The 24,127-nt window shown below is 38.2% G+C and overlaps 1 protein-coding gene across 3 annotated transcripts in view; it reads right to left on the reverse strand.

Moving 5' to 3' along the window:
• PRKD1 (protein kinase D1) overlaps window positions 1-24,127 on the reverse strand; it is a 317,603-nt gene that overhangs the window by 143,000 nt on the left and 150,476 nt on the right. For all 3 annotated transcript variants that reach the window (XM_045900646.3, XM_064570895.1, XM_064570894.1), the window contains exon 2: window positions 6,806-6,944. In XM_045900646.3, the coding sequence (XP_045756602.1) occupies window positions 6,806-6,944 (139 nt within the window). The remainder of the gene's footprint in view (window positions 1-6,805; window positions 6,945-24,127) is intronic.

Below are 24,127 nucleotides of genomic sequence, written 5' to 3' on the forward strand. Positions count from 1 at the left end.
AGGTTAAAAACATGGTCATAAGGATTCCTGGAAATACACTGATGCTAAGACAATATTTCAATTTTGATCAGAGTTGTGAAATTATATGATGGGATCCTGTTTAAGCAGGAAAAAATATTTTTTCCTATTTTGTACTGTCACTCTATGAAGAAAAACCTCTGTGTTTTCTTAACCTGATCACAGTTTTTATATTTATTAAATATTTATTTTTTCATGAAAAAGAGGGGATAAGGGTTCTACAATAAAAATAATGCCAGTGGAACCTGTAGCTCGTTACTGGTTTTGTTGTTACAAATACCATCAATATTTCCCTGAAATATCAACTGACCATAGTAGGAATTCTTTGAACAGATCCTCAAGAAATCCTGTTTACTGGTGCAAGTTCAAAGGGTTAACCTGAACTTAAGGTAACGTTAATAGTGATTAAACACTTAGATTCAAGTTCTGGTACTATCTCTACTACTCACTGCAGGATGTGGGCAAGTTAAAATGTACATTTTATAGCTTTTAAGATATCTGATTTCACTACCTCCCAGAGTCATTGTGAAGGAAACATTACTTATGTAAACAGATTCAAAAGCTTGTGCTATTATGTAAACAAAGCTTTCTTTCTTCCTAACTCCTGTTTTTCCATGGTTCAAGTATTCCCCTCTGTGAGAGAGAAGTGGCCTACGTGTAGAGAGAACAAATAGACCTTCTCAGACCATTTGGTCCATGGGCTTGACCCAGAGGAGTATCGCCAGTGTAGATTGCTGAGCCCAAGACTCACTATATACTTGGGAAAAAACAAGTATCTGTGTTAAAGTGAATTTGGGAAGTGATCTTAGAAAGTTATGCTTCATATTAGCATGAACCAAAGTTCTTAAGAGTCCTGCAATAAATAGCTCTTTTAACATTGTTTGACACAACAATTCTCAAAGTTGTCAGACCAGGATTCCCTAACAACCATGCACATTGTGGGGAAAGGCAGCTTAGCGTGTGAGGAGGAGAAGCAACCAGAACAGCTAACATCTATTGTGTAGTTGCCTGTGTGTAGAAATCTCTGAAGTGCTTTATGTGCATTAACTTATTTTTAATGTTTGTAGTAACCTCACACTGTACATGCTGGTGCTGCCTCCATTTCACAGATGAGGAAACTAGGGCACAGAATGACTAAATGTCTTCGCAAAGATGTAAATAGAAAATATGGAATCCGGGCACTATTACCCCTGTTTGATACTTTCATCCAGTGTAAGGTTCTTTTTTGATTGAGAAACACACAAAAACCCCTAAATCTCAGAGATTATGCAACTTGTACAAAATCACAAAGGAAATCAATGATACTATATGCCCAAGAAATTAGTTCTCCAGCGTCTTGGAGCAGTAGCTAAACCACTCAACAAACACATTGAACAACATGTGAGAGCAAGACTGGGTGGGAGGGAAAGAGCATGTGATCACTCTTAGGTGGTTGTAGCTGTCCTTAGAGCCCTCTTCATATTCTCATTTTCCTTCATCAACTATATCCAAATGGGCATATATCTCTTCAGTTTTACCCCTAAAATATTCCTTAATCTCTCTATCCCATTTTCAGCTCTTGAATCATGGCCTGAAAATAGGCCCACAGCCCCCTCTGCCTGGGCTACAGCACTAGCTTTCTAATGAGGCTCCTATCTCTAGATGGTGTGGAACAAATAACCAGCCACATGTGGTGACACCGCTTTGCAAAAGTTATAAATAATACTGCATAATCTATTGCAAAAACTAGTGAAAAATATCCGAAAAAAATTGGATTTTTACCATTAATGAAAGAAGGAAAGATTCAACATTTAGCTCTAAGACTTTAAAATTGTAATTTTACTAGAGAAATTCTTGTAGTCCTTGTCTATTTTCCATTTAACCACCTATTAGATACACACACCCCCCACACACACACCCCTGCGCGCAACACACACACACACACACACACACACACAATTATTAGAGATCAAGCCCCCCCAAAACAAAAAACAAAGAGTTGAGTCATGTGAATGCAGTGCTGGTTATTAATTTGCTTTGCTATGGCTGAATTATCAGGCTTTGATAGAGACCCATCATGAAGAAGGTATCAGATGAATTCCATGAACTTTATTTTATAGTTTAGGACTACACACTTGAACTTGACTTTGGCTTTAGTAAGAGAAATTTCCATTTGCCGTGTTTTCCTACTCCATAACAATAGTACCAATGCTAATCCTTTGCTTAACAAAGAAAATTTGCCAGTGGTGGGAGTGTGCATGGTGGGGAACTTCCATGGAGTTCTTTCTTTTTTTTCTCCAGAACCCAACCCATCCACCCATGAGCAATGTTTTCCTGGCTTACAGGGTCTAAATGCACTAGCTCATACAAGCCCTGTTTTTCAAAAAGGAGAAAACCAGCAAATTAGCCAGGAGCAGCCTGGTTAGTACTAACGGACGATGAAAGGTCTCAGCACAAAATGACAGAAGCAAGAGAAAATTCTTGATGGTTGCCTGAAGAGACTAGAGTATTTCACCTTCCTCAAAATTAATTTTTTCCATATTTTCTCACATTTTACTGGACTCCTATGTCAGAACATGTTCCTATGGGTGGAATACAGGTTAAACATTAAAAGAATCAAATTATGTTTATGCTGAACTACAGAGTAAAATTTCTTTTTTCATAAGGAAAAACAGAAAATTTGGACAAATGAGTTAGAACAATAAAATTATAGTCATTAAGAGGAAAATCTCCACAGCATCGTTTATGTTCTCAAACGGGTCGAAAGACAACAGAGGGGGTGCGCCCTGTGTTTTGTTCTCCTACCTCCTTTGGCCATTGCATTTTGAATGAAGTTGATACTTAACCACACCTTCAGGAAATGGCATATTACACTGCACTGCATATTCTTCCGGGACTCGGTCAGGAATGAGTAAGTGATAGGAGCTCCCTCACGTTCACACCTGACATGCCTTCGTTAGCAATCATTTGTCTTGCCTCCAATTATAATGCAACGCAACCCTGCCCACATCACAGGTGCTAATTTCTGGTAAGGGCTGAGTCAGTGCACAGCAAGGAGATGTGAACTTTCTATTTCTTACTATTGAGGATATACCTAGAAATAATATTTTTATAACAAATCAATATTTTGTCAAAATTTTGTAAATGTGGTAACTTCTAATGTGAAAGCCACTAGTCAATCAATCAGCTCATATATTTTTATTGAGAACCTCAACTGTGGTAACAAAAGGATGTGGGGACAGGGGGAAGAAGAGATTGGTGAACAGCAGTAAGACCGGTAAAGGCGAGTCTGCATTGAGACACAGAGGCAGGGGACTGTGTGTCTAGCAGCCCTGTGTAGCTCAGGACCAGGAATGGCAAAAATGGATGGTAAAGTTATTCAGATTACAGACCTGCGTAATGGGCCCTGCAAGGGTGTAAGAGAACACAAGAGAGTTGAGACTGCATCAAAGTGACGTAAGACGTGCACATGGTGGCCCATGTGCTGAGGGGAGAGAAAAAGAAAGGGAAAAACACAGTCCTAAGATGGTAGGGAGTTGGTGACTGAAAGCTACAGTCAAAAGACAGGGCCTGCGATGTGGATTTGGTAGTGGCAGGCAAGATGGAGGAGGAGTGCCCGAGCGAGGACCTAGGAGCTGGACCATGGCTTCGTGGTGAGCTCAGGCATAGGAAACCGACGACAAGCAGAAAGGAAAGGGGTGGGGGGGAAACAAGGTTATAATGGGGGGAGGGGGAGTTAAGGAAAAACCATTTTTAACATTTACTGAGAAAATCACAATGTGAAGCATTTGAATGGGAGAGGAGGGAGGAGAATACAGCCACCAAAGAAGCTAACAGGGAAATGCGGGAGATCATCAATTAAACATAATTGAATGCGTGTATATATAAAAAACACATATACTACATATATTATATATAATAAGTAATTATAAATACATATATTTAATTAAACATATATACTTGAATATTTAAGGGTTAAATGACATTGGGGACGTGGTACTATGTGGACTGAAAAAGTTGAAAGTCTCCAGGTTCAAGTCTGAAAGTAGGCTGTTACAGAATGGCTCCTTTTAAATACCAACAAGTAAGCTGATAAGAGTAGGAGAGACCTTCCTGAGTCTGGTATTGGGACAACAGGTAAGAAAAAAGGCTGCCTTTAAATGCCCTCCCAGCAGTGGTGGCCATGGAGACAGGGGAGGCAGAACACGGAACAGTAAGGGTGGCTGGCAAAAGAAGTTAGAGTATAAGCACAATGAGGGTCTTGGTTTGCAGAGATGGCTGGAGGAGCATCATGCTGTTCCCTGGGCGGCAGGGCAATGCACAGAGCTATGTCAGGTCAGTGTGCCGAAGAGCAGGCCCCACTCACTGGGATAACATGCAAACAGGCAGCCCTCTTTCCTCTCCCACAAGCACAAGCACACCCACACCTAGCTTGCATTCAATCTGTCTGGCATCACTATAAAGTGCTTGACAACAAAAATAAAATGGAAAGAAAAATAAATTAAATTTTGAAATGCAATTTTAAAATTCTCATATATTTCTGGACATTGCCACAGGCAAAAAAAAAGGATTCATAAAAAGTATTACATTATTTGCAAAGCAGCCTGGCTATGAGTTTAATATGAATTATAGAGAGAATGGATCCAGGGCATGATTTCCCTGAATAATTTATTACAGACAGACCCTCCTGTTCAGAAATAGGAAACTTAAAAAACAGTATGTCTAAGGCACTAGTTTTTTTTTGTTTTTTTGTTTTTTATGTTATGTTAATCACCATACATTACATCATTAGTTTTTGAGGCACTAGCTTTTTGAGGCCAGGTGTACTAGTTTTGTGAAAGAGCCAACAAAAGGTAACAGCATGGAGGTTTCTCAAAAAATTAAAAATAGAGGGGTGCCTGGGTGGCTCAGTCGGTTAAACGTCTGCCTTTGGTTCAGGTCATGATCCCAGGGTCCTGGGATCTAGCCCCACATCGGGCCCCCTGCTCAAGAGTAAGTCTGCTTCTCCCTCTTGCTCCTACCCCCCCCCCCCAGTCTCTCTCTTTTTCTCTCTCTCAAATAAATAAATAAAATCTTTTTAAAAAATTAAAAATAGAACTACCATATGATCCAGTAAGATTCCACTACTGGGTATTTACCCAAAGAAAATGAAAACACTAAATCAAAAAGATATATGCACCCCTATGTTTATTGCAGCATTATTTACAATAGCCAAGATATAGAAGCAGCCCAAGTGTCCACCAACAGATGAATGGATAAAAAAGATGTGGTATGTATGTACAACAGAATATTACTTAGCCATAAAAAAGAATGAAATCTTGCAATTTGTAAGAACATGGACAGATCTGGAGGGTATAATGATAATTGAAACAAGTCAGTCAAGGAAAGGCAAATACCACATGACTTCACTCATGTAGAATTTAAGAAACAAAAAAAATGAGCAACAACAAAAAACAAAAAAACCAGACTCTTAACTATAGAGGACAAACTGATGATTGCCAGAGAGGAGGTGGGTGGGAGAGATGAGTAAAATAGATGGAAGGGGATTAAGAGTACACTCATAACGAGCATTGAGTAATGTGTAGAATTGCTGAATCACTATACTGTACACCTGAAATTAATTTAACACTATATATTAATTATACTTGAATAAAATATATATATGAAAAAATAATAATAAAGTGGTTGATATTGTCTACAGAAAGCACATGAAAGCTTTTGCTTTTTTGATTTAGCAAGCGGCAACCCTATAAACAACATTATTACTCTTTTATCTAACGAAACAAGTTTATAGGATCTAGCTACACAGTGAAAATATGGCAATCCCAGGACCTCACACAGTGATAGCTGATAAACAAAGATAAAGACAAATTGGAGTGAATCAAAGCAAAGTCCAACTGAATTATAATCGGTGCAACCAAGGTCTGGGCTCTGAACAAGTTGAGGAACTTGAGGAAGTGAAATCTAGAATCAGTAAAGCAAATGGATTTCCTTTAGTCAAAGAAATAACAAGCAAAGATGGCCAGAGGGGAGAAAGGAACAATACAATCAGAGTTTCTCAAGAATTCTTCAATTTTCACAAAACTAAACATTAAAAATCTGTATCTCTGTATTATTGCACTGATCATTGTTGTAAGGATCCCCACTACAGCTGTTCTCTGGCACTTTTTTTTTTTTTAAGTTAAATACGCCTATTTTTTTCTGTATTGATACACACAGTCTGATTAGTAACTTCTAAATCCTAAATAAGAAATCTAAACCTGGGCAGAGGGAAACACAGCCACTCCTCAAGGAGGGATCTGGCTAGTATCACAGGGCACAGCCTGACCTGCTGTAACTCCCGAACTCTGTTTTACAACTTGGTCTTGGCTTAGAATGAGTAGACATCTGACTTAACTAAAGCTACGGATTCCTAGCCCTGTTGCTATTTCTTGGCTTCCAGCCCCTCCACGCATTTGGGGTCCTAACATCTATCTTTCACCACTGGGGAGTTTTTAGTTTGCTTTTGCTGCTGCCCATATGATTCAAGGTGATGAATAAAAGTATGCCTGTGTGTTGCTGGGAGGCTTGGGGAGATGGTAAAGTTGGAGAAAGTGACTGGGGCCGTACTGGGTGCAGAAACAGCCAACTCGAGGCAAACCATTTGCTTTTTCCAAAAAATAATTTGGAAGTTCCTGTAGACAGAGGCCTAACATTTCCTTTTAGGGCTGAGTTTGATGTATGTTTTCTATGTTGCCTTAAAAACTTATGCCCAAGATGTCTTCAAATACAAACTATTAATCAATGGATAGAGAAATAAGTGTACTACCTGACAAGACAACTTCAATAAGATCGCCTTCCTGGATATCACTAGCCGTTTTCACCAGCTGAAGGATGTTTTCGGAGGTAGGGTCATGGCGAAAAAGCAGGATCTTATCATACATTCCATAGAAACCACATTCAGGGAACTGTAAATACAAATATCACAATAGGTTAAATGTCAAAATCCTCCTAAATTTAGAATAGAAACCAAAAAAAATAAGTGTCAGGGCACAAATACAAGCTAATTGATACTTTTATACTATGTTAAATAGTCAAGGTATAATTGACATACAGTAAAATTCACCCTTTTTAGTGCTCAGTTCTGCAAGTTTTGACAAATGGATAGGAATAACTACATACCATCTATGTGGTATACACAAAACAGCCAAGCTATAAAACAGATCCCATCGCCCCCTAAAATGTCTCCATTCCCACTTTGTTATCAACTTCTCCCCTGACCCCCAGCCCCTAGAAAACACTGATCTTTCTGTCTCCAAAATTTGGTCTTCTCAAGAAGGTCATATGAATGGTATTGTACCTTTTACATTGTATATAATTTTAAATCTGATGTCTTACTTTTTTATTTAAGATTTCTTATTTATTTATTTTGAGAGAGAAAGAGAGCACAGTGGGGAGGAGGGGCAGAGGGAGAAGCAGACGTCCACTGAGCAGGGAGCCCGATGCGGGGCTTGATCCCAGGACCCTGAGATCATGACCTAAGTCAAAGGTAGACGCTTAACCGACTGAGCCACCCAGGTGCCCGAATCTGATGTTTTTCACTTCGTGTAATGAATTTAAGATTGCCCATTAATCCATTTTCATTGCTGAGGAGTGTTCCATTGTAGTGCATGGATATACCACAGTGTATGTATCCATTCCTCAATTGAAGGGCATTTTAGTTCCAGTTTTTGACTATTACAAATAAAGCTGCTATAAATGTTTACTTAGAGGCGTTTGTGTGAACACAAGTTTTTCCTTCTCTGGGGTGTATGGAAGTATCTGGATAACTCTATAAAAAATTGCCAAACTGTTTTGAAAGTGGCTATTGCATTTTGCCTTCCCACCAGCAGTGTATGAGAGTTCCAGTTGCTCTGCATCCTTGACAGCACTTGGTGATGTTGGTTGTTTTTATTGTAGATATTCTAATAGGTGTTAGAAATAGAAAAACAATGTTTTTCTGATATAGAAATAGAAAAACAATCTAATAGATGTTGGTTGTTTATTGTAGATACTCTATCTCATAGTTTTAATTTTTCCCTAACAACTAATGATATTGAGCATCTTTCCATTGCGCCACCCCCATGCACACAACTGATCAACTCCTTTCCCCATTTTTTAAATTGAATTGTCTTTCTATTATTGAGCTCTGATAGTTCTTTATATATTCTAGATAAAAGCTGTTTATCAGATACGTGTTTCATAGATTTTTCTTCCAGTCTGTGGCTTTTCATTCCCTTCACATTATTTTCTGAAGTTCTTAATTTATATGAAGCCCAACTTATCAAATATTTCTTTATGGATCATGCTTTTGGTTTAATATCTGATAAATTTTTGTGTAACTTAAGGTAACACAGATCTTCTCCTATGTTTTATTCTACCATTTTCTTGTTTGGGGTTTTACATTTGGATCTATGATACAGTTTGAGGTAATTTTTGAATGAAGTAAAAAAACATCAATTTAGGCTCATTTTTTTTTGTGCATATTCTTGAAGATTCCTTTACAATTGGTATAAGTTCTTCCTTAAATATCTGGTAAAATTCTCCAGCAAAGCCATCTAAGCCTGGATTTTTCTACTAAGATTTATCTCTTAGATAGCACTACTTAGATTTCCATTTTCTCCTAAGTGAGTTTTGGCAGTTTTCTTTCAAGGAACCTATTCATTTTATCTAAATTGTTGACTTTCCGGGCAAAAAAGGTTTTTTTTAATATTATTCTTTTATCACCCTTTTAATGTCTGTAGGGTCCACAGTACTGTCTTATTACTTTTTCATAATTTGTGTCTTTTCTCTCTTTTTGCTTGATCAGTCTCTGACCATCAGTCTATGTATCTGTTTTTAAGCCAGTTCCATACTGTTTTTGATTACCGTAATGGATTTTGAAATGAGGGAGTATCATGCCTCTAGCTTTATTCTTCTTGCTCAAAATTGCTTGGGCTATTTGGAGTCTTTTGTGGTTCCATATGAATTTTAGAATTGTTTTTTCTACTTCTATAAAAAAATACCATTGGTATTTTGATATGAATTTCATTGAATCTGTAGATTGCTTTGGGTAGTACAGACATTTTAACATTAATTCTTCCAATACATGAACATGCAATGTCTTTCTATTTGTGTTCGTTTTCCTTTCTTTGAGCAGTGCTTTACAGTTTTCATTGTACAAGTCTTTCACCTCATATTTTCATGTAAATCCTTGAAAGTTCTTTTCTTTTTTTTTTTTTTTAAAGATTTTATTTATTTATTTGAGACAGAGAGAATGAGAGAGACAGAGAGCACATGAGAGGGGGGAGGGTCAGAGGGAGAAGCAGGCTCCCTGCCGAGCAGGGAGCCCGATGTGGGACTCGATCCCGGGACTCCAGGATCATGACCTGAGCCGAAGGCAGTCGCTTAACCAACTGAGCCACCCAGGCGCCCAAAAGTTCTTTTCTACTAAGTCCATCACCTCTACCATTCTGATCTATTTCCTTTAGCTCTTTTTTGATCCTTATGGGTTACATTTCCTCCTACATTTCCTGCTTTTTCATATGTGTACTTTCTAAAAATTGAAGTATAGTTAACATACAATGTTACATTAGTTTCAGGTGTACAACAGAGTGGTTCAACAATTCTATATGTTATGCTATGCTCACCACAAGTGTAGCTACCACCTGTTACCATATAATGCTATTAAAATATCTTGACTATATTCCCTATGCTGTACCTTTCATCCCTTTGATTTATTCATTCAATAACCAAAAACCTGTACCTTCCACTCCCCTTCAGCCATTTTGCCCAACCCCCTACCCTCTCTCCTCTGGCAACCACCAGTTTGTTCTCTGTATTTATGGGTCTGTATCTGCTTTTTTGTTTGTTTGTTCATTTGCTTCTTAGATTCCATATGTAAGTGGAATCATATGGTATTTGTCTTTCTTTGCCTGACTTATTTCACTAAGTATAAAAAGAGAAATGCCATATGATCCAGTAACTCCACTACTGGGTATTTACCCAAAGAAAATAAAAACACCAATTTGAAATGATATATACACCCCCGTATTTACTGCAGCATTATTTACAACAGCAAAGATATGGAAGCAACCTAAATGTCCACTGACAAATGAATGGATAAAGAAAATATGGTTTATATATAATGGAATGTTAGTCATATAAAAGAATGAGATCTTGCCATCTGCAACAACACAGACGGACCTAGAGGGTATTAATTATGCTAAGAGAAATAAGTCAGAGAAAGACAAATACCATGTGATTTCATTTATATGTAGAACATACATGTACTTTTTAAATTAGATGCCAGATTTTATGAATTAATGTGAGCAGTTGGACTTTGTTGTCTTCCCTTAAAGAATGTTGATATTTGTCTTGGCAAAAATATTAAGAAAACTGCAGATCAGTTTTGTCTTTTCAAGGCTTATTTTTAAGCTTTGTTAGGTTAGCTTTTAGAGTAGTATTTCCTCTAGGGATAGTTTAACCCTACTATTAATACATAACTCTTTGAACATCTCTATGAAATACCTTAAGTGTTCAGTGAAATTTCTCCCATTTGCCTGATAGAAACTCAACTGTCTCTCAGCCCTGTGTGAGCTCTGGTAAGTGTTCATTTCATAGCTTCCACACAACTGCTCTTTCCTCTGCCTTAATGATTTTCATTATACACATACACAGATTTGTATTCAATCTAATACTCAAGCAGGCCCTTAAGCAGATTTCTGAAGCTCTTTTTCTGTATAGATCCCACATTTCCAGTGCTTCTCCCCTAAAAATCCTTTTGACGTGGTCACCTTGGGCTCTATTCTGTATGTCTTCCATACAGCCAGACAACTAGGCTCCTCTTAGGTTCTTTCTCCCTACACTACACTCTGGATTTTGCCTCCAGGCAGAAAGCTATTACTTACCTTGTTTGCTTCTCTTCTCTCAGGGATCACAATCCTGGATTGCCTGTTGGAAAATGTCCGAAAACAGGCATTCTACACATTGTGTAGTGTTTTCTATTTGTTTGGAGGAGGTGAGCATGTCCTATACCAGATACTCCTTGGGAGTAGAACTCAAAGCCTCATGTGCTTTTAAAATATAGAATGCTAATCTTTTCTACCCAACCTTTTGACTACCCAATTCTATATAAATAGCATTTGCAAGAAAAGTCAGTCAAAGAAAAATAAAATGTCCACAACTGGTAAGAGTACATTTAAGATGACGTTGAAATAAATATATAAAATACATTTAATGAAATAAAATTAAAAAATTTAATAATTATCATAAAACTCTTAAACCTAAACTTTAACTTAAAGAATTTTCCCTGATTTGATCACAAATGTTCTTCAAAATACACTAATTAATGCACAGATCATCTTACCATATCCTTTCCAAAACCATGGGTAGCTGATTCTGACTCAAGACAGGAGAGAGAAAATTCAAGGGATTCAGTGTCTGAGGTGGGGTGAGTAGACAATAAATAGCTGGACAGGAAGAGAGATGAAATAGCAATTGTCTTCCCAAAGAAGAGCCAAATTTTACAGTGTCTTCTAATAATGTCTTGTGGATGTGCTGTGTGGAGGAAGGATCAGGTGGCAATAATGAAGAGGGGCTTAGGAGACAAGGATTCTGCCACCTCATCATGATTTCTGTCAACATGTCCACACACCTCTTGCTTTCTTCAGCAAGGAAATTGTCCTTTCTTCAAGGACATTTCTAAATTCTATTTCTCTATGGTCTTAGATTGCTAACATTTGAGTATCCCATTCTATATTGTGCCTCTTTGTAAAAGTGGGTATATGGAATGGATGATTTTGTATTCAAGTAAGGCTTGAGTGCCTCACATCCTAATTATTATATTTCTTTCTGAGGGTGACTCACAAAACACTTTTAAAAATAAGAATAGATAGAAAAATACCAATATATACAACCCATATTAAAGCTATTATTTAAAAAGACTGAATTTAAAAAACAAAGATACCATCATAAATATTCATGGAAGTTATTTGTCCAAGATATAGAGCAATGAGGCGTGGATATCCTTTCTCCCACATTCCATCTTACTGGGTCATAAACATGGCTTTTCTCTCTTCATTAACAAGCCATTCTGAATCAGGTTGTAGAGGCCTGTGAAGCAGGGCACAGGGGTGAACATGAAGGCCTAGCCTCACGGGACAGTTGTCATGGCAGCAGAAACTGAGGGTTCGATTTTTTTTTCAAATTGTACCTTTTTTATTAGCCAGAGAAAAATATATGCACATTTGCCTTTTACTGTAAGAGAAAAAAATCTTTTCTTTGATGTAACATAACATTCTGCTTGAATAGAAACTATACAATAAGACTTCCAAAAATTGTATTTAAAAATGATGTCTGGAAGGTGGAAAGTATAACAAAACAATGCCTGACAACTGAGAAGGGAACATATTGGGGGAAAATATTCATGGAACAACATTCCCTAATTTGGTCATAATCATCTGTTTTTACGTGAAGGTGTGTGAGCTTTGAAATCTGAAAACCCTCATTAAACTAAACAGGCTTTCAGAAAGGCTCAGAGGCTTGTAAACTCAGCTGGAGCTTATTACAAGATCAGTTCTGTGTTTCTCAGAGGCTTTGTGGTTGTGAGCGCAAACATCTGAGATAAGTGATTTCAAGCTCTCTCCAAGTTCGACTGTAACAAAACCGGCCATTGTGAAAATACGGCCAACAATCACGGCACTGGTCCTAAGCTCTTTAATTCTACCCTATGCTGGAAACCTCTGTGCTGCTGTGTGTATCATTTGGCATTTTTGACCACAGAGCACAATTTACTGTTACATTTCACTATAAATTCATGGCTGGCCAGACAATGTGCTCCAGAGTAGAATAAATACATGTTTTAATGAGTTGCTGAAATGTGACCTGGCCAACGGGAACTCTGAGGAACAAAGGGTGCTTTTCCACAGTTGAGGCCAATCACAAAGGGCAAGGAACAAGCAATACCAGAAACAAATTAATCCATGATTCAGTCAAGTAGAAAAAAAAAAAAAGAGAGAGAGTGTGTGAGATGGCCTGATTAAGAAATGAAAATACACGGCCAGTTTACTTTTGCTAAAAGGTGATGAAAATCCTGGAATTAAATTATTCTGCTCAATTACAGAACACACCAGGCAGGTGAATATTGAACTCTTCTCATCAAAGATGCTTTCCAAGTTATTTTCCAAGAACTCTCTTGTTTGTAACAAGTGGTGCCATGACTGGCCACCCTTAATGAGCAAAGAAATTAAAAAGGTTCTACTACTTCCTAGTTTGGCCAAAATACTCCCTAAGTATTGTTCTGGGAGTACTGGGACAACAAGGATACAGGATGAGCAACTATCTTAACGAGAATGCCTAAACAGTTGGGAAAACTGCCTCTGGGGTCCCTCACTGGATGATGTTAGCATTGAACTGTGAAAAGCAGGAACAACTAGGCAGTTGATGATGGTTCTGAAAGCAGTGGATCCTTAGGTCAACTGAATCCTGCTGAGGGATGTCATGGGTGAGACCTAAGACAACCGTGGTAAACTTACATTCTTAACTTTTCCTAGGACACTAACCCATCCCATTTTTAATCACCTCACAATTAAAAAAAAGTCTAGTAACTTTTTTATAATTTATATATATAATATATATTATATAACTTTTTAATAATGTAAGTATATAAAAAAGTTAAGTATATGAAAGAACAACAAATACTTAGTGAATAACCACTGGGTAGCAACCAAATTATGAGCTGGTTCAAGCCCACCAAAAGCATGAACACTAATTGTCATTTAAAACACAAGTTATGAAGTGTAAATGAAAGGGGAAAGAAAAAGTGAATACTCTATATTATCTGGAGGCATATTTCTGAAATATATTCAAATTTGGGCACAGGCTCTTTGATTTGGTGATTTCATATCCTCAAAAAGGCACACATGAAAAGAATTCCACCCTATGACCACATAGCTGTGTGACTAGTTTCTGAATCTAAGGAAACAGAATCCAGAAAAAAAAATTAACTTTTCTTTTTAACTCTCTCCCTCCCCTACCCAACCCACCTCCCCCCAAGCCAGGCAGAAAATTGAATAGTGTTCCATCACAATAACTAAGAATCACTGTCAGTGGCAGAACTTTGCTATCTCTCCTAGTGGCAACTGTTATTACAGATTCTTGGTTGAATCACTGGTCTCTCAGTCCAAAAGATATGATTCATGAAAATAAATCCGTAACACCTATTTTCATGAAATATTTTGAAAAGCTTTTCAGAATTCCAGTTTCTGAAAATGATGACTAAATGATAGTTACGGTGTTGCCTTAAGAAGATGCATTATACACTGCCCAAGCCATGAAAAACAGCACAACTGTCGCCTACAAAGCCAGGAGCCCATTCTCCATTTTACTTTGCTATTTTCTGGGCCACAGGCATGCTGTCCAGATGCAGAGAACCCTAGCGAACAATCACAACCCTTGCCTGGCTCCCTCTGTAGTTCTTTCTCTCACCAGCACCTGCAATCATATGACTCTGCTTTACTAACCCAATGCTTCCTTTGAAAAGGGATGCCTAACACCAAGGGTCTATCAACTTCAGAAATCTCCAAGGTCTGAATTTACAAACACAAAAGTCACTCTGTCTAGTCCTCCTCTCTCTGCTCTAGTGCCAAAACACTTCCTTTTCTCATTCAAGACAGGATTTGAATTTATTCCACTCTTGCTTTCCTAAAGGCAGATCTAGAATCTGACCCACGTACTTTCTTCTGCTTAGATTTTCTTTTTTAGCCACTCTCCTTTCCATTAAGTTCAAAATCCCATTGTTAAAACAATCATTTTCATTCATAATTTTACATTTGGACCTTAGCCTTACCCTCCATTTGCATTGCAGCAAAGAAAAATAAGCAGAAAAAAATATCTGAGGAAAAAAAGGAATATATTTCATCAAGGAGAGGTCTGCTTGGAATCCTTAGATTAAATGTGAAATGGTAGATTTTGGTTATGAGATTTAAAAGTTGGTTGTACTACCAGAAACAGAAACATGCATATAACAAGAACTTGCAACACCTTTGGGGAATAAAGCTAGACTATAAATTCTTCTTCCTAGGGCATATAAATATATTGACATCATATACCAGATATTGCTAAAGAAGTCTGTTTAATAAATTATATGCTTATCTTTAAGGCAGCAGATGTGACTCAGTGTGATGCTTAATTGTTAGTAGAAACTTTTCTTCTACGTTAATTTGAATAATATGTCATCTATTAAAAAGACAAAAGCAGTAAGAAATGACTTAATACATCATTAACTCTAATGCAGTAACTTCTGTGTATAGACTTCCTGGAGGTATTTTAGATCATTATTTTGTTGTCTATAATTTTTAAGGTTTAAAATAAATGTTCATATCAAGCAATTATAGGTGGTAATAATTAATGAGAGCCTCACCACTGTTGTGTAAAAACATATTATACTGCATTATACCTTGACAGATTACTAGTCAGTGATAGCTATTAGAAGACTTAGTAGGCACTCTGAAATTATTCACACAACAGTAATTAGGTGTGTAGATGTGCAGCTTGGAAATGGAAAAAAATGTACTTCGCACTCTTTGTCTTACTCTGTATTCAACTGTCATTATAGAATACTGTATAGTTTTTACATTTCTTAATAAGGCTACATGGTTTTTCATTACTTAAATGAATTAATGATAATGGATGCACATATTAGATAAAATGAAGAATATGACAGCAACTAAAAAGGTTTTACCAAAAATTAAAAATCATTAACTTTGGAGAAGAAAAATTTCCAGAGGTTATTTATCTTTTCATTTAGAGATGAGTAGACTAATGCTCAGAATTTACTAGGGAATCTATCCAAGGTCACAATGCTAGGTAATGCCAGAACAAGGATGAGAAGCCAGGTCTCCTTACTCATACTGTTTGATCTTCCCTCTCAGTTCCACTTCTCCTAGGAAGGAAACACAGGAAGAGTGGCCAAACGTCCAGCCAACAGTGATTCAGAACTGAAAACCCTGAGCACCTTTTTTTTTTTTTTGCCAGAAAGTGCTGGACCCACACTTACAGATTTTGGATTTTGGACAAAACTAAGGTAAATGACTTAGTGAATTTTAAAACAGCTATTCCATGGCAATCTTCAGTTCTTACTACATAGACAAGTCATTAAAAGGGTAGTGGCAGTGAGGCAGCCCACTGAAGGCTGAATGATAGCAGAATGGACAGCTTATAGCAGAAGAAAACCTGGTCGGGGTCATTAAGACAAGGCGGGGGGGGGGGGGGGCGGGGGAGGTCACAGTCTTACACATCCTACCCTCAAAGGAGAGTTTTATTATAAGAGAACCATAATTAATATTTACAGAATTATTGGTCCTTTAGATATAAAGAAACATATACATAGTATTGAGTGATACATTTGAAAAGATTTCCACTATATTATCTAAGATAAAATTGGAAAATAAAATGTACTCTTATTTGGAAAATTTGTACATATGTCCATCATGCTCATTGATGATAATGAGAGATAATTATATTAGCGTATTACAATCTGAGTTTGTATTTCAGATGCATGAAGTGTAACTTTTCATTAAATTAAAACTATATTTTAACATTAAATATACATAAACCAATGACCAGAAAATGCTAATTTAACTACACACATTCACAACAAAGTATTTATGTAATCTTTAATGATGGCATTAACCCTCAAACAGCTATGCACTGTATAAACAGCTGGTCTGGTCAATTTAAGAAAAGCCAGTTTAAAAAAAAAAACAATCTTTAGCAAAATAACTGAATGAGTAAACCATCTCCTTTTTAACTGTTTTACTCTTATGTTCTAGAATGTTTGATTTTGACTAAATTAATCTTACTCTAGGTAATTTTTGTTCACACAATAATTGGACAGACCTAAGTATGTGCAATCATCAGGGATATAACATACTGGAGAAGGGTGTGGGAGAGAGACGAACTGCCTGGATTATGCCTCAGATCAGAAATCTAGAAATGGAGGTTAGGGAGAAGTATTTAGAGGTAAAATACTTTTCTTACCAAAGCTCTTTGAATGATATACCTAAAGGAACAAGAAATGGGGATGGGACACAGACCTTCCAAATGAAGTGGAAAGGCTGATGTCACAAATATAACCGTCCTGCTGAGCACCCACCTGGATCACTACAGCACACGTAACACACAGAACACCTCTCTCAAGAGGTCGGGGAGACATATCACAGCACACCACAAGTGAACCCAGTCCTTCGTTCACCCAAACTTTTAGGTACTAGGTCCCTACCTAGAGATACAATGATAAATCAAACTGGACATGGTCCCTTCTTCTCAGAAGGAAGGGGAGAGCACAAGTGGGGGAGGAAGGGCAGACATCAGACAGCTAATCCCACAAATGAAGGTGTAACAGGACAGTGAGATAAGTGTAATAAAGAAATGGAGCAACTTCCCAAGAAAGCATACAACAAAGGACCAGACAGGGAATTAGGAAAGGCTTCCCTGAAGAAATGGCATTTCAGCTCAGATCCAATGTTCAAAAGCAGTAACTTTGGAAGGAGGGCGGTAACAGGTCAGAGTTGCTGGGAGCACAAGCATCTGTGCAAAAATCTTACATGTTCTTTAACATCACGGTAATAAGGCTCCTTCGATCAAGGGGAGAAAAAAGTATTGTCGGTTCCCACATCATTACTCCTTCATATCTCATGGTAGTTCACGCTGGGACTAATGCCCATGTCAGGATCTACTTTATAGCTCTGACACCATATGAGACCCCACAAATTGTTTATTAAGAATCCCCTGGACTTAGACCAACGTCAGAATTCAGTGATAAAATTAACATTTCCCATATACTTACTCCATGAGTAGCTCTATGACAAGAAGCTCTGAAATAAGTTTGGAAAATGTGGCATATACTATACCCTTCCTGAAAATTCACCATGCATTTTATCATATTTATGTTTATAAAGAAACTTTCTTCCCAGTCATATTTCTATATTTAACACATATATGTATATATATGTGACATATATCATATGTATTATAGGCACATATACATATACTTCTTTGTTTACTGATTGCTTCCCAGAACCACTGTAGAAATTATTAAATAAACTAACTGTACAGACTAATGGAGCAAGATGGCGGAGGAGTAGGAGACCTAAATTTCGTCTGGTCCCAGAATTCAGCTACAGAGGGCTCAAACCATTCTGAACACCTACAAACTCAAAAGGAGATCGAAGACAAGAATAGCAGCAACTCTCTGAACAGAAAAGCGACCACTTTCTGGAAGGTAGGACGTGTGGAGAAGTGAATCCCAGGCGATATTCAGGAGGATACACGGCGGGGGAGGGGCCTCCATCGGCCGCTTCTGGCAGTGATAGAGCCGCGGAGCACAAAATCGGAACTTTTAGAAGTCGGCTCCGCTGAGGGATGTCGCTCCAGTGGCAAAGCGGGGGGTGGAACCCTCACGGGACAGTGTGGTCTCAGGACCCTCAGGGTCACAGAAAGACCAGCGGTGACTGAGTGCAGCAGAGCTCCCAGGAATCAGAGCAGGGAAGCCAGCTGTAGAGTCGGAGCCGAGGCGTGGGCTCTCAGCTCGGGGTTGCCATAAACCTGGATCCACAGCACAGTCGGACCACTGCTCTCCCAGCAGGGACCCAACAAGCGGCAGATCCGGGGAGACTCACCTTCCTCCCCCAAGAGGAGCGGCGCAGGAGCTCACCACAGGGATCTGCTGGGTTTGGAGACTCCACATGGGGTCGGGTGCCAGAGATAGAAACGTGCGGTCACAGGCCGGGTGAGCACGGAGTGTGGCCGGAGACAGGGGAGATGGGAGTGACTGATTGCTTTTCTCTTGGGGCGCACTGAGGAGTGGGGCCCTGAGTTCTCGGCTCCTCCAGGGCGGAGATTGGGAGGCTGCCATTTTCACTCTCGTCCTCCAAAGCCCTACGGAAAGCTTGCAGGGAACAAAAGCTCTGGAGAGCAAACCCGACCAGATTACTTAGCCAGGACAGGGCAAGGGCGGGGCAATTCCACCTCCAGCAAAGACATTTGGGAACCACGGCAACAGGCCCCTCCCCCAGAAGATCAGCAAGAACAGCCAGCCAAGACCAAGTTTACCAATCAATGAGAACTGCAGAACTCCAGCGCTAGGGGAACACTGCACATAGAATTCATGGCTTTTTTCCCATGATTCTTTAGTCTAGGTTCTTTAGTTAAAGTTAATTTTTTTATTTTCTTTTTGTTCTTTTTCTATTTTTTTAATTTTTCTTTTACCCTTTTTCAACCAGCATCTTATCAATCCCTTTATTTATTTTTATTTTTTTATATTTTTTTAAAGATTTTTATTTATTTATTTATTTATTTGAGACAGAATGAGAGAGAGAGAACACATGAGAGGGGGGAGGGTCAGAGGGAGAAGCAGGTTCCTTGCTGAGCAGGGAGCCCAATGTGGGACTTGATCCAGGGACTCCAGGATCATGACCTGAGCCGAAGGCAGTCGCTTAACCAACTGAGCCACCCAGGCGCCCCTTATCAATCCCTTTTTAAAAAATCTTTTCTATTTTTCATTTTTAGAGTCATATTCTATCCCTTCATAGTACTTAACCTTATTTTTGGTATATATATAAGTTGTTCTCTCTTGAAAATTTTGGGAGTTTCTTCTAACCAAAATATACCCTAAATCTCTAGTGTATGGCTTTGTTCTAGTCTCCTGCCTTATCACATTCTCTCCCTTATTTTTTTTTAATTCCTCTTCTTTCTTTTTTCAACCAACTTCTTATCTTATCAATTTGTTTTATATAATCTTTTATAATTTCCATCTTTACAGTCATATTCCATCCCTTCCTAGTATTTATCCTTATTTTTGTACATATATAAGTTTTTCTTTCTTTAAAATTTTGGGAGGCACTTTCTTCTAACAGACCAAAATACGCCCAAAATCTAGTGTGTGGCACTGATCATATTTGATCGTATTCCTTTTTTTTTTTCTTTTTTCTTTCTTTCCCTTTCCTTTTCCCTGGTTTCAGGTCTCTTCTGACTAGTTTGTGTATATTATTCTGGAGTCATTGTTACCCTGTTAGCATTTTGTTCTCTCATTCATCTGTTCTATGGACAAAAAGACAAGACTGAAAAAATCACCTCAAAAAAAAGAACAAGAGGCAGTACCAACTGCCACGGACCTAATCAAAACGGACATTAGTAAGATGTCGGAACTAGAGTTCAGAATGATGATTTTAAAGATACTAGCTGGGCTTGAAAAAAGCATGGAAGAAATTAGAGAAAGACCTTCTGAAGAAATAAATGAACTAAAATCTAACCAAGTCAAAATCAAAAAGGCTATTAATGAGGTGTAATAAAAAATGGAGGCTCTAACTCCTAGGATAAATGAGGCAGAAGAGAGAATTAGTGATACAGACAACCAAACAATGGAAAATAAAGAAGCTGAGAAAAAGAGAGGTAAACAACTACTGGATCGTGAGGGAAGAATTTGAGAGATAAGTGATACCATAAGATGAAAAAATACTAGAATAATTGGGATCCCAGAAGAAGAAGAAAGAGAGAGAGGGGCAGAAACTATATTGGAGCAAATTATAGCAGAGAAGTTCCCATATTAATATGGGGAAGGAAACAGGCATCAAAATCCAGGAGGCACAGAGAACTGCCCTAAAAAAAGATCAACAAGGAAATAAAGACTTTGAATGATACACTGTACCAAATGGACTTCACAGATATATTCAGAACATTCCATTCCAGGGCAAAAGAATACACATTCTTCTCTAGTGCCCATGGAACATTCTCCAGAATAGATCACAACCTAGGTTACAAATCAGGTCTCATCTGGTACCAAAAGATTGGGATCATTCCCTGCATATTTTCAGACCACAGTGCTTTGAAACTAGAACTCAATCACAAGAGGCAAGTTGGAAAGAACTCAAATACATGGAGGCTAAAGAGCATCCTACTAAAGAATGAATGGGTCAACCAGGAAATTAAAGAAGAATTAAAAAATTTCATGGAAACAAATGAAAATGAAAACACAACTGTTCAAAATCTTTGGGATGCAGCAAAGACAGTCCTAAGAGGAAAGTATATAGCAATACAAGCCTTTCTCAAGAAACAAGAAAGGTCTCAAATACACAACCTAACACTACACCTAAAGGAGCTGGAGAAAGAACAGCAAATAAAGCCTAAACCCAGCAGGAGAAGAGAAATAATAAAGATCAGAGCAGAAATCAATGAAATAGAAACCAAAAGAACAGTAGAACAGATCAACAAAACTAGGAGTTGGTTTGTTGAAAGAATTAATAAGATTGATAAACCCCCGGCCAGACTTATCAAAAAGAAAAGAGAAAGGACCCAAATAAATAAAATCATGAATGAAAGAGGAGAGATCACAACCTACACCAAAGAAATACAAACAATTATAAGAACATATTATGAGCAACTATATGCCAGCAAATTAGATAATCTGGAAGAAATGGATGCATTCCTAGAGATATATAAACTACCAAAACTGAACCAGGAAGAGATAGAAAACCTAAACAGACCTATAACCACTAAGGAAATGGAAGCAGTAATTAAAAATCTCCCAAAAAAACAAAAGCCCAGGGCCAGATGGCTTCCCAGGGGAATTCTACCAAATATTTAAATAATTAATACCCATTCTTCTGAAACTGTTCCAAAAATAGAAATGGAAGGAAAACTTCCAAACTCGTTTTATGAGGCCACCATTACCTTGATCCCCAAACCAGACAGAGACCCCATCAAAAAGAATTACAGACCAATATCCTTGATGAACACGGATGCAAAAATTCTCACCAAATTACTAGCCAATAGGATCCAACAGTACATCAAAAGGATTATTCACCATGACCAAGTGGGACTTATCCCTGGGCTGCAAGGTTGGTTCAACACCTGCAAATCAATCAATGTGATACAATACATTAATAAGAGAAAGAACAAGAACCATATGATCCTCTCAACAGATGCAGAAAAAGCATTTGACCAAGTACAGCATCCTTTCTTGATCAAAACTCTTCAGAGTATAGGGATAGAGGGCACATACCTCAATATCATAAAAGCCATCTATGAAAAACCCATAGTGAATATCATTCTCAATGGGGAAAAACCGAGACCTTTCCCCCTAAGGTCAGGAACACAGCAAGGATGTCCACTATCACCACTGCTATTCAACATAGTATTAGAAGTCCTAGCCACAGCAATCAGACAACAAAAAGAAATAAAAGGCATCCAAATCAGCAAAGAAGTCAGACTCTCACTCTTTGCAGATGATATGATACTTTAGGTGGAAAACCCAAAAGACTCCAGCCCAAAACTGCTAGAACTCATACAGGAATTCACTAAAGTGGCAGGATATAAAATCAATGCACAGAAATCAGTGGCATTCGTATACACCAACAACACAACAGAAGAAAGAAAAATTAAGGAGTCAATCCCATTTACAATTGCACCCAAAACCATAAGATACCTAGGAATAAATTTAATCAAAGAGGCAAAGAATCTGTACTCAGAAAACTATAAAATACTCATGAAAGAAATTGAGGAAGGCACAAAGAAATGGAAAAACGTTCCATGCTCATGGATTGAAAGAACAAATACTGTGAAGATGTCAATGCTACCTAGAGCAATCTACACATTTAATGCAATCCCTATCAAAATACCATCCACTTTTTTCAAAGAAATGGAACAAATAATCTTAAAATTTGTATGGAACCAGAAAAGACCCCGAATAGCCAGAGGAATGTTGAAAAAGAAAAGCAAAGCTGGTGACATCACAATTCCGGACTTCAAGCTTTATTACAAAGCTGTCATCATCAAGACAGTATGGTGCTGGCACAAAAACAGACAGATAGATCAATGGAACAAAATAGAGAGCCCAGAAATGGACCCTCAACTCTATGGTCAACTAATCTTCGACAAAGCAGGAATGAATGTCCGATGGAAAAAAGACAGTCTCTTCAACAAATGGTGTTGGGAAAATTGGACAGCCACATGCAGAAGAATGAAACTGGACCATTTCCTTACACCACACACAAAAATAGACTCAAAATGTATGAAAGACCCAAATGTGAGACAGGAGTCCATTAAAATCCTAGAGGAGAACACAGGCAGCTACCTCTTCGACCTCAGCCGCAGCAACTTCTTCCTAGAAACATCACCAAGGGCAAAAATGAACTATTGGGACTTCGTCAAGATAAAAAGCTTTTGCACAGCAAAGGAAACAGTAAACAAAACCAAAAGACAATCAACAGAATGGGAGAAGATATTTGCAAATGACATATCAGATAAAGGGCTAGTATCCAAAATCTATAAAGAACTTACCAAACTCAACACCCAAAGAACAAACAATCCAATCAAGAAATGGGCAGAAGACATGAACAGACATTTTTCCAAAGAAGACATACAAATGGTCAACAGACACATGAAAAAGTGTTCAACATCGCTCGGCATCAGGGAAATCCAAATCAAAGCCTCAATGAGATACCACCTCACACCAGTCAGAATGGCTAAAATTAACAAGTCAGGAAACGACAGATGTTGGCGGGGATGTGGAGAAAGGGGAACCATCCTACACTGTTGGTAGGACTGCAAGCTGGTGCAGCCACTCTGGAAAACAGTATGGAGGTTCCTCAAAAAGTTGAAAATAGAGCTACCATATGACCCAGCAATTGCACTACCGGGTATTTACCCCAAAGATACAAATGTAGTGATCCAAAGGGCTATGTGCACCCCGATGTTTATAGCAGCAATGTCCACAATAGCCAAACTATGGAAAGAGGCAAGATGTCCATCGACAGATGAATGGATAAAGAAGAGGTGGTATACATATACGATGGAATATTATGCAGCCATCGAAAGGAATGAAATCTTGCCATTTGCAATGACGTGGATAGAACTTGAGGGTGTTATGCTGAGCAAAATAAGTCAACCAGAGAAAGACTTGTATCATATGATCTCACTGATATGAGGAATTCTTAATCGCAGGAAACAAACTGAGGGTTGCTGGAGTGGTGGGGGGGTGGGAGGGATGGGGTGGCTGGGTGATAGACATTCGGGAGGGTATGTGCTATGGTGAGCGCTGTGAATTGTGTAAGACTGTTGAATCACAGACCTGTAC

This window comes from Mirounga angustirostris, unplaced genomic scaffold, assembly GCF_029215605.1.
Source record: "Mirounga angustirostris isolate CCGP_5_RB_7025 unplaced genomic scaffold, mMirAng1.0.hap1 SCAF_9, whole genome shotgun sequence".
Lineage (NCBI taxonomy): Eukaryota > Metazoa > Chordata > Mammalia > Carnivora > Phocidae > Mirounga > Mirounga angustirostris.